This window comes from Mesoplodon mirus (assembly GCF_964341445.2).
Source record: "Mesoplodon mirus genome assembly, chromosome: 1".
Lineage (NCBI taxonomy): Eukaryota > Metazoa > Chordata > Mammalia > Artiodactyla > Ziphiidae > Mesoplodon > Mesoplodon mirus.
This window is the reverse complement of record NC_138976.1, coordinates 13,626,742-13,638,808: the sequence shown is the minus strand read 5'-3', so window position 1 is coordinate 13,638,808 and position 12,067 is coordinate 13,626,742. Positions and strand designations below refer to the sequence as shown.

At 35.7% G+C, this 12,067-nt stretch overlaps 1 protein-coding gene across 5 annotated transcripts in view; it reads left to right on the top strand.

Moving 5' to 3' along the window:
• Positions 1–12,067, top strand: part of CNTRL (centriolin) — an 84,473-nt gene that overhangs the window by 27,011 nt on the left and 45,395 nt on the right. For 4 of the 5 annotated variants that reach the window (XM_082615067.1, XM_082615068.1, XM_082615069.1 and 1 more), the window contains 5 exons: positions 930–1,049; positions 2,031–2,259; positions 3,612–3,721; positions 5,926–6,120; positions 10,875–11,028. In XM_082615067.1, coding sequence (XP_082471193.1) covers positions 930–1,049; positions 2,031–2,259; positions 3,612–3,721; positions 5,926–6,120; positions 10,875–11,028 — 808 coding nt within the window. Of the gene's footprint in view, positions 1–929; positions 1,050–2,030; positions 2,260–3,611; positions 3,722–5,925; positions 6,121–8,799; positions 8,911–10,874; positions 11,029–12,067 lie in introns of those variants that run through there. The other variant, XM_082615070.1, reaches the window with a different exon arrangement.

The window sequence follows — 12,067 nt, the reverse complement described above, 5'->3', positions numbered from 1 at the left end:
GCATGCCTTTTTTTGTCTGGTATCTACTGTCAGACGCTGGGGGGAATGAAAAAGCAGAAATCACTTAGTGGACCTTTGAAATGAACTCAAGGATTGCTTTAGTAGAAAGGGGACTGGTACTGGTAGTTAATAAAATATTTAACTTGTGCCACCAATCTAATTATGTAACTTTTGACAAGTCAGTTCACCAATCTGGGACTCAGTTTCTTTATTTATAAATTCAGGGGGTTAGATTAGATGATTTTTCTTCTAGCTCCTAAAATTTCTAAGAATAACTAAAAAGTTGTAATTACAGTAGGATTACTTTATTAAAAATTTAATATCCCATATTTGGATCTGATTGAGCTTATTCACATCGCTTATCCTCCATTACAAAGAATAATGTTCTGAACCCTTAAAACTGAGATGCCATTAGCCAAAATACTACAGCAACATCAGTACAACAATTAAAACCAATCTCCTATTTTCATCCTTCTCACTCCTTCTAATTTCTTAGTAATAAATGTCAAATATCATTTCTATCCATGATTTGAAACTATCATGAGTCAGTTAAATAAATTAGTACCAGTTATTGGGAAATCAGGAAGCAGGTACTTAGTAGACTAGTTACTTAAAAATAATTGATACAGAGTTATTTTCATGTTTGGATAAAGCAAATTTAAATGATTTTTAAAACTTTTATTCATTGTATCCTGAAATAACATATAAACTTCAAAGGTCTTTTATGTGATCTCTTATGAAATGATAATTTTGTATTTCATTCTTTGTAATACTTTAGAATTAAGATAAAATGCTCTTAATGTTATTCTATTTGCTGTGGGATTTTTAAAAATCTAATTATCAGTTATGATTAGAGCTTGCCACACCACTGTACCTTTATACTAACTTACTGAATCTGTGTGTTGTTTCATATCAAATTGGGCCAATAGCTAAGACAGAAGACCATGGAACTAACTCGAGCATGTCAGAAACAGTATGAACTGGAACAGGAATTGGCTTTTTATAAAATTGATGCTAAATTTGAGCCACTGAATTATTATCCATCAGAGGTGAGTTATTTTGATTTCGTAGTAATCCACAGTTAAAGCCAGCATAGAATGGGGCAGGGGAGGGCAGGGTGGTGGAGATGTTCAAATGATTTTATCAATAACCACTCCATGTTTTTCTTATGAAGATATCAGCAGAGTATTTTGGTTGAATCTGTGAATTATTTGGCTCAGTGAAGTAAAGCAGTATCCAAAAGAGGTTAAAAGCCCCAAGAGGATATTTGCCCACATCCATATTTGTAACCATAAGCAGCCCTTCTAATCCTCAGTTACCTCACTCAAGAGTGTGGTTGATCAGCTTCGTTAAATCCAAACCTCCAGGAAAAGTGCACTGCCTGCTTCAGTGACCATGGAATAGACATCTCCCTACATCATTTTTTCAATAATCAGTGGGTTCACTATTAGTCAACCATTATTTGTACAAATACCATAAATGCCACTGCAACAGGGAACTGTTTAACTTCCAAGCTCCAGTCAATATCATATAAAATAATATATGATAATAAAATGTCATATCAAATATGATTTAGTAAAAATTTAGTATTTAGTAAATACTAAATACTAAATTTTTACGAAAAATTATTTTAGTAAAAATTCAACATTTAAAATTTATTAGACTGAGATTTTACTTATATATCAGCCAAGAAACCAAAATAAAACATGTAGATTTCTGATCTGAGAGATACAGCAGTGCTAAAAACAGCAACAACAACAAAAAACACATAACTGTAGGCACTTCCTTAGTCAGTCCAGCTCACTGTTTGGGGATAGGAGGAGTAATCCTCTTGAGACCATTCTTTGTTCTAGTTCCTTTTTAGTATATTAAGAATAAGATCAAAGAATTACATATATTTTTTAACTTCTGTGTATGTAGGATTACTGTTTAGGCAATTCTGTGATATATTCATTAATAAAATGAATAATGTCACTTGACTGCATAGCAGTTACTTATTAAGTCACAAGATGTATTTATTTTGTTTTTAGTATGTTGACATTGATAAAGCCCCAGACGAAAGCCCTTACATTGGCAAATCCAGATACAAGAGAAATATGTTTGCCACAGAGAGTTATATTATCGATAATGCCCAGCTAGTAGAGATCAAGAGGATGGATCCAGATGAAGGGGAACAACTTAGAAATGAACATGTGAACTTGAGAGACCATACGCCACTGGACACACAACTGGAAGACAAAGAAAACAAAATAAGTGCAGGTTAAAAAAAGTTACTTTTAATTCTTTAAAAAGACAAAAGAATTGAATATATAAGCAAATTTTGTTCTTTAATTCTTCTAGTTAAACATGCTGAAGTTATTTATTATTATTGTTGTTTACATGAGACGTCTAAAACAAAAGCAGTGATTCATTGAGCAGATTATTTTTTAATGATTCCTGTTATGAAGAATGAGGTTTTTGACTGTTATTTGATAGCAGCATGTCCAGGGGCTCCAAGAATGTTTAAATTTCATCCTGCCAACAGGTGCTTCTCACCATTGGACTTATACATTCAAAGGCATCATTAGTAATAATTGAAGCAAGTAAAGTTATTGATTCCTATACATGTCGCCAAAACCTAAAGTAGTGCTTTGGATAAACTGGATCAGAGTGCACTCTCCTTAGGCTTAGGCCTGAGGCTGGCCTCTGACTCTTCTTGACCTGCCCCACACTCCACCTCGTCAACCGCGCCCTGCCCCCAGTCATCTAATTCAAGGAATCTTACTACTTCCTGGCAAGTCACAAAGAGGCAGAAATCAATCCAAGGGGACACTTGGAGACCTTCCAAATGGCAAACTTTGGACACACTTCCCCACTTAGCTGTATGCATATGGCGGAAGGAGAAAGCAGACCTGAGTTCATTCATCTCACTAGTAATCGTGGCCCATTGTGGGGATCTCAAGCAATGAGATTAGTTGCCCATCTTCCCTTGGTTGGCAGCTAAATGGAATACATGGAAGGCCAATAGAGGTTGACTTGGAGAGGGGAGAAAAGAGGCCGAGTTGTCCATGCCTGCGTATACTATATGCAAGGCTCTGGAAGGGGAAAGCGAAACTAAATCACACCAGCCTCAAGGGGCTCATAGTTTTATAGGAGGCAGGGAGGGAGAGAGAAATCAGGAATTTGAGGTGGAAAGTCACTGATTTGGGACCAAATCAGTAGTGAATTTCTTGATATTGAATCCCATCATAAAGCATTTGCCTCTAACACAGGTTTTTGTTTAATACTCTAAACCTAATTATAACTTAGTGACATGTAAGCACATATTTACAAATAAAATCCTTATTCTTTCAAAAGAGTTCTTTAATGTTGGGAGTATCAAGTAGAGCCCCTTTTATGTTAGGAATTTTACAAATAAATGGATCAATTATAGCTCTATGGCATATCATGAAACTATTCTAGAGATTAACTAATAGAGAGGAAAACAATCATAAGAAATTACTTTTTTTAATTCCTGTGTTGTATAATTGCAGAATTTAATTGGAGGAAGTTATTGCTAAGAAAAAGGTAGAAATTTGAGAATTCAAGATTTTTCTTGTGTGTGTCTGTGTGCGTGGTTTTTAAATTTGCAGCACAAGCTCGACTATCAGGACTGCATGATGAAATAGAAAAGGCAGAACAACAAATTTTAAGAGCTACTGAAGAATTTAAACAATTGGAAGAAGCTATACAACTTAAAAAAGTAAGTAGAAGTAAAGTTGCATTGCTAAGAGAAAATGCCAAAAATGAAATGTGTTTCCCTCTTCATAACCGTGTAAAACAATCTTTAAATCAGTGCTGCCTAATTAATTACAGAATAACAAATTTCAGAGTCAGATATGGTTCTAGCATTTTCCAATTTCATTTCCTTCCATTCAGGATGACATCCTATTAGCATTTAATAGAGTGTATAGATACATGTTACTTAACCATTTATGTAAAAAGATATATTCGGTCTACTCTATTATGAAAGTGTCCAATTTACCCAGGGAAGCTGCTTCCTAATATATCTCTCCTAATTTAATTAAGCACTCACCACCTTTAAGATCCTGGAACCTAGATTAAGAGCCAGAAAACACCTCTACAATGAACATTATTAAACATGAGCAGCAAAAATATAAATAATATAAGATATGGTATACAAAAAGATGATGTCATGAAGAAGCAAGCAGCTCAAACCCATGATGTAGTTGCATAGGGAGAAAGTTCAAAAAAGGAAGTATTTTGACATTTTAGTTTTTAAGTAAGTAAAAGGTTTTAGTTATTTGCAACTTTTAAAAATCAGTATTTCAAAATTGTGATGGTAATGTATTCATACCATAGTAGGAAGAAAAGAAGGTGAAGTCCAAATTATATATTCTTTTAAAAAGATAACCCTGTGTCATTAGTTTCAAATTATTTAGTAACTAGAAATTGATTCAAGTTTATGTGGCAGTTGCTGACTGAGCTGGGCCCTGAGTAATGAAAAAAACAGATGTGTTCCTCTCTTATGGGCAGGAAGTAGGCAAAAAAATAAGTAAAAATAAGTTTAAAAGAAATGTGCAGTTAAACAACATAAGTTCTAGGGGGGGAAAAAAAGAAAATTAGGAGAGACAGTAAAGAGGATGTAGATTGCTGCAACCCACAAAGGCCTCACTGAGGAAGTGACATTTAGGCTGAGACCCAAAGGATGAAAAGAAGCCAGTGAGACAGAATTAAGGGCAAGCTTATTCCAGGCAGAGGTGACAGTGCGTGCAAAAGACTTCAGACTAAAGATTCCTCTGCAGGGTGAGGGAGAGTATAGTGGAAGATGAGGTTAAAGCTCATGCCAGGCACCATAGGCCATTTTAAGGGGTTTGAATTTTATTCTGAATGTAATGGGAAACCTTTGAAGGACTTTAGGTGGTAGCATGGCTGATCCTATTTGTATTTTTATAAGGTCACTCTGGCTACTTGATGAGAGTGAAATGGGTTGAGAGAGATGGAAAAAATGGAGATGTGTACATCGGTTAGGAGGCTATTGTTTAGTACAGGCAAGACATGATAATGGCTTGGACTACAAAGGTGATGGTGGACGTGGAGAGAAAGAAGACTAGGTAAAATCTGGCAGTAGAATTGACAGGACTTAAAGATGGATTGAAAATGGGAGATGAGGTGGATGGAGCTATTAAGAATGATTTTAATAAATAAGAATGTTTTATAACAGTACTGGCGAAAGCTTTATATAGATAAGTTGGTAGAAGTAAATAATGTACATAATTTTTAAGTAAATGGATGCTTACAAAATGTGCTTGGAAAAAATAGTTATTTTAAATGAGTAAGTATAATATAGCCTAAATTTTTCATTACATTGTCAGTTGGCTTGATATTCTAGTACAAGGGTAAGTGCTGTATAAAGTCAGCTACCATTAATATTATGGTTATTATTATTAATAATTTATAAATTATACTAATATGACAACTTCATTTCTACCTGCTATTGTTTTCATAAGCTTTTATAAAATAAAATTTTCTATATATAATAAGGATAAAAGTATAAGATATGAATGGAGTGCCTAGGTATCTCCTGCATTTTACTTTTTTTTTTTTTTTTTTTGCGGTACACGGGCCTCTCAGTGTTGTGGCTTCTCCCGTTGCGGAGCACAGGCTCCGGACGCACAGGCTCAGTGGCCATGGCTCACGGGCCTAGCTGTTGCATGGCATGTGGGATCTTCCCAGACCGGGGCATGAACCCGTGTCCCCTGCATCGGCAGGCAGACTCTCAACCACTGTGCCACCAGGGAAGCCCCTGCATTTTACTTTTATTATTAAAAAAAAACTGATAGAGCATGGAATACCTTTTTAAATTGTACTAGTTGTTTTCTGTAAATTTGTAAATCAGTGTTGCTGTCCTCTGTTAATTGTATGTTGGGGTGTGGGGGGAATTAGATTTCAGAAGCGGAGAAAGACTTTCTTTTCAAGCAGTTGAGTGGTAGGATACAACTTCTAAATAAATTACGCCAAGAAGCTCTGGATCTAGAAATGCAGATGGAAAAGCAAAGAGGAGAAATTTCTGAAAAGCAGAAGGAGATCAAGGACCTGCAAATAGGTATTGCTAGTCTGGATTCCAAAGACCCAAAACATGTAAGTAAATGAAGAGATCTTTGGCTTGTTCTATGGGGATGAGCATATCATTCTTTCTAGGTATTATGTCTTATCGTTTTTAGCCTGAGTCCTTTCTGAAAATCTCTTTTAGTTTGATGCACAAATCTGAGCGATACACATGTTTATATGTGTGTGTGTATATATATAATATGAGTGTATGTATGTGTATTATATATATACATATGTGTGTATATACATACACACACATATATATAAAGTGTGTGTGTGTTTAAAACAAAACAACCTAGGGCTTGATGGAGATAGCTTTCAGTAGAACAGTTGATGAATGATATACTTATTTTTTTTAAGTAATTGAATTTCATTATATTTCAGATCAAGAGAAACCTGCTCTAAGGTGCTCTCCAAACCTCTTACTCTTTCTCTCTCCTTGTTTTATTTTCTTCTTTCTTAACAGCAAGGTGGCAAGATGGGAGAGCTGAGGGGGTTCAGAATCCTTTTTCTACCTCTTCTTTAATCCTTTATGCAAATATTCCACTAAAGCTATTTGTTGTTTCATATTGTTTTGTTTTGTCCTTAAAAAGAAAACATTTCTCTAGAGTGTGTCTTCCTAAAAGGTGGCCAGAGGTGTTCAGGTGGCTGGATGATGGAGTTAGGTTCTTGTCTCTTTCTGTCTCTACTCTGAAAAGTCTTACTAATGGTTTATATTTTAGCCAATATTTGTAAAATAGAAATAAGAATATTTCCTGCATATTTTACTGGTATACTTTGAATAATAAGGTTATTTAAAAAAAAAACTTTAAAATCTCTGGATTATGAGAAACCATAGTTTAACATGGTAAAGACAATGCACTAAAATTGCTTTATGTACTTGACAAGTTATTTAGTTATCCCTTTAAACATCTTAGTAAAATATCATAGATATTTTTTGGAGGCCAGCTAATTTTGACAAAGGGTGACCTGACCATATCATCACAGATATAAGGTCTTTTCTAACAAAAGCCTAAGACTTAGTATTAAAATTGAAACCAGGGCTTCCCTGGTGGCGCAGTGGTTGAGAGTCCGCCTGCCGATGCAGGGAACACGGGTTCGTGCCCAGGTCCGGGAAGATCCCACATGCCGTGGAGCGGCTGGGCCCGTGAGCCATGGCTGCTGAGCCTGTGCGTCTGGAACCTGTGCTCTGCAACAGGAGAGGCCACAACAGTGAGAGGCCCGCATACCGCAAAAAAAAAAAAAAAAAAAAAAAAATTGAAACCAAAAGTAGTCTTGATTATCTTGAAGAATTTTCATTACATGAAAAATTAGAGATTTTAAATAATATATAATATGGTCTATGATATCTTCGCATATCATGTTTATTTGTTCGGAAGTCAGTGCTATGTTTATGAATGCTTGCATTAAGGAAAGTAGGGAAGAACTGGCCTATAGGCACTACCCAAAGCTCCTTTACTCCCTCTTGTAGTTCTGTGATCTATGAGTGTGATCAGAACCTAGATTGTCTGTTTGCTTTCAACTTAGGACTGTGATAGTCTTGGCATACAGGGAGTCTAATACACACTGGATTTCTGTAAAGAATTACATATAGAAAGGAGTTAAATGAGAAGTAGGAAAGGCATCCAAGTTTTGAAGGTAGTCAAAATCAATCTGTAATAGTGGAGATGAAATATACAAGCCAGATTTTGAAGTTCCTTTTTGGTATTGTTAAAACTCGTGAAGGTTACTTCTTAGGATTACAGTCTTAGTCTGAGCACCAGAGGATGTCTCTTTTTAATTTGTTCACCTGGAAGGAGCATCTTTTTCTAATTTGCACAAAGCCACCTTAATGCCTAGTGTTAGGCACCCCATTTTAGACTGAAAAATGTGAACATTTTAGCAAGAGGGAAAGAATCAAGAATGGTATTCTGCATATTTTTCTGCAGATACAGGCTTTTATTTAACTTTTATTATCTAATCAGATGAAGTATCTTTCTGAATAGCAAATAGAATTTAAAGTAAAAGCTTGAGAGATTAGGAAACAGTAAATGACTGAGATATGATGGAAAACAAGTATGTTAAGTGCCAGTGATGTGTCTTGCATTGCACTTGGTTTTAGGCACATATGGTGAGGAACTTTATTTTATTACAGCATCCAAATGAGATTGGTGACTTTTTAAATTTGCATAAAATGAAAATGTGATTTAGAAAGATTAAATGATTTCCCAAAGTACCCCTTTTAGGAAGAGGCAGAGCCTCACAAAGGAGTTACAGGTCTAAAGAGATTAATTATTTTTAAAATTAGCTCAGAGCCAAGCCTAGTCAAGTTTTCAACAGACATAAGCATTTAACTAGTTTTCAAAAGGAAAAGGTACTATATAAAAATCAACTCCCATTTTAGTTCTAGAAAACATTCACAGTTAGAAGCAGAAATACCACAGGAGCAAACATAATAAAGGGAGATTTGTATCCCTGTTCCCTATCTAGCGATGCTCTATGGGAGCAAACTGTATGCTAAAGGCAATTAATCTGTAGTAATCTGTTGCAAAGGTTGTGCGTGATTGGCCTGTGGGAGCTTCCTGTGTTGTGATTTAAAGCGCAGAGGGTGTGGCCTGCCTGCAGAGGCTGCTTGTGATTGGACGGGCTGGGCTGCCGCTCAATCTCTGCCAGGAATGTGGTTTGAAGCGCTGGGAGGTTAGAGGCTTAGAGGCGTTTACAAAATTGTGGCTGTCAGAGAGGGAAGTGCACATGAATTTCAAGACAGCATTAGAAAGCGTTCCGCCCACAGCTCCTCTGTTCTCAACGGCTCAGTTTTAACAGGACAAATTCTAAATTAAGGTATGATCATTTTCTCTCTCTGTGTACAAAGGATTTAAAAAGGAGGAGGAGTGAGAGATGTAAGTTCCTGTTTTTACAGTACCTCTATTGTGAGCTCCATGGTAGTGAAAATCGCTGAACCTACTTTTGCTCCCATGTGTTTAATGCAGGTCATTGGTGTATTGAACTAATTTTTTGTCCTGCATGTAGAGATTTCAGTGGAAGTTTTAATGGTGAATTTTTAAGATTTATTGTTACAGATGTGAGTGTAGAACTTTTTGAAAATTCTTTCTTGAGCCATAAAAATCCTAAATTTACTTAGAATTTAAGGTTTTATCTGCAGTTACCTTTTCAGAAAGACTTCAGATGGGTGTTTTGGGAGAGTAGAAGGGTTTTGAACATCCATTACGTTTTACCAGTAGTAAAATAAAAACCTTCCAATCAAGCTGCCTCTCATTTATTCTTCAGAAATGAAGAGACTTTCTTTCTTGTCTTTGGAGGCAACAGACTTGTAAAATTGAGAAATGTTCTTTTATAATCAAATTATAGTCTTAGACTTGAGACGCGTGGAGTTCATTGTTCAGACGAATATTGTTCTTTCTCCTGGTAACTTTCTCTTGATTTATTATTGTTCTGTTCCTCTGATCCTGTGGGGGCAAACTAGAGCTGCAAAGGTGTGATGTGAGTGGGAGGGCACGGGTTCTCTTGGGGAATTATTTTGTCTCCATATGAACAGTTGCTTAAGGAGACCTGGGCAAGTCATTTGATGGATCTGAGATTCAGTTTTCTCACATGTAAAAGGAAGAGTTAGACTAGGTCATCAATTTTCAGTTTTTTTCCCCCAGCACACCTGAGAAATACAATCCAATCCTTTCAGTTAACAGTAGCTCCCTAAAGCGATGACTGTCAGAGTGTGTGTGGGGGTGTGAAAGCTCTTTCCACCAGGGGCATATGTAGTGGTTGCAGTTGTATGTAGTGGTTGTAGGGGTGTGCCTCCATAGGGCCCTCCATCTTGAGAATCACTGGGCTAAATGGTCTTCGAGGACCCTCTCAACTCCCAGTTTATGGAACTTAAAAGCAAAATGTTTCTTTGCATAAGGAATTGAAAATAAACTCGTTAAGGACACGGAGAGGGGGAAGGGTAAGCTGGGACAAAGTGAGAGAGTGGCATGGACACATATACACTACCAAATGTAAAATAGATAGCTAGTGGGAAGCAGCCACATAGCACAGGGAGATCAGCTCGGTGCTTTGTGACCACCTAGAGGGGTGGGATAGGGAGGGTGGGAGGGAGATGCAAGAGGGAGGAGATATGGGGATATATGTATATGTATAGCTGATTCACTTTGTTATAAAGCAGAAACTAACACACCACTGTAAAGCAATTATACTCCAATAATAAAGATATTTAAAAAAAAGAAAATAAACTTGAATTCTAAGGAAGTATTTATTTCATGTCGCTATTTCCCCAAAAAAACCTTTTTAAAAATTATACTTAATGTTTTTTAATAAAAAGTTATTACTTGTCTATTATAAAATTTTTTAGCTAAAAAAACTTATTAAAAATCTCCTGTAATCTTTCCACCCAGATATAACCTTTGTTAACATTTTAGAATATAGCCTTTTCCTATGGGTATATGTATATATAATCAATTAACTTTTTGGAAACCTTTTGGAAAGATACATTTTAGTGCAGTGCAGAGAACACTGAAATTGGCTACATTAACTACTAGCTGTTACCTGGGAAAAATCACTTAACCTTCCTGAGCCTCAGTTTGCTCATCTGTAAAATGGAGATGATTTCCACATCAAGTTATCATGAGGTTTAAATGAAAACTATTCATGTGAAAACAACAGTGTCTGACACAAAACAGATGCAAATTGTTACAGTTTCTTTTCCACTCTTCCCTAGAAATGTTATTAAGGATTATTATTTTTATAAGAGTTTAAAGAATTTGGGCTTTTAATTTTTTTTTTCAATTCAGTGCCATATGAAGGCTCAGAAAAGGGGTAAAGAACAACAGCTTGACATTATGAACAAGCAGTACAAACAACTTGAAAGCCGTTTGGATGAGATACTTTCTAGAATTGCTAAAGAAACTGAAGAGATTAAGGACCTTGAACAACAGCTTACTGAAGGTGAGAATTTAAGTATGATTTAAGGTAAATCAGATTCAGTGTTAATAAAAGACAAATAACAGGCATTAATCAAGATATTAGCTGAATATGCTTCAGCTGTTAGTACTAGTATTTGATAGGGAAATATTTGCAGAGTACTCAAAAATGTTTAATAAAATTTAAAATTTTTATTTTAGTTTTCTTGGGTTGATGTCCTAGTGAGTCAGGTCACTATGGCAAGAAGTCCATACATTATCATGATAAACTCTGGCATGTGATTGTCTTCTTCTAAGTCCTAAAATCTTTTCAGGAGCGAAGAGTCTGTTGATATCAGGCATTCGGTGTCTGGTTATAAGGAGACTGTAGAAAGAATTTTAGGATCTATTTTTGCAGTGCAAATTTCAATTGTGACATTGCTGGGAATTCCCGGGTGGTCCTGTGGTTAGGACTCTTTTGCTTTTACTGCCATGGGCCCAGGTTCAATCCCTAGTTGGGGAACTGAGATCCCACAAGCTGCACAGTGTGGCCAAAAAAGAAAAATTTTTTAATAAATAAATAAATAAATAATAAAAATAGATCTTCCACCCATTTAAAAAAATCATTTTAAAAAAATGTGACATTGCCATAATAGTGGAAGAGGAAGATAATGGACTGTAGTGATGAGAGCCTTGACTTGTGGTAAAAAGACCCCAGTCCTTGTTTTGCCATTATCAGCTGTGTTACCTGGGACAAATTATTTCTGTCACGATCATTAGTTTGGGGGAAGATTAAATGAAATAGTGTTCATAAAGTGCCTGGACATAGTAAGTACCCAATATATGGTTTGTTTGTTTTTTTAAGTCTTCAGGTTACAGGTTAATGCTGCTAGTCTGGGATTTTACTTGGTTTTGTTTTGTGTGTCTAGCAGCAAGAACTGTTTTGTTGCACATTTTTCATTATTTTATTTGGAAATCACTACTTTAAACTTTTTTTTAGCATGTATTAAGCATTTCATAAGCAATGCCAATGAATATACTATTTTTATTGTGTACCTGCTTAATACTCCTGTACCATGGATAAT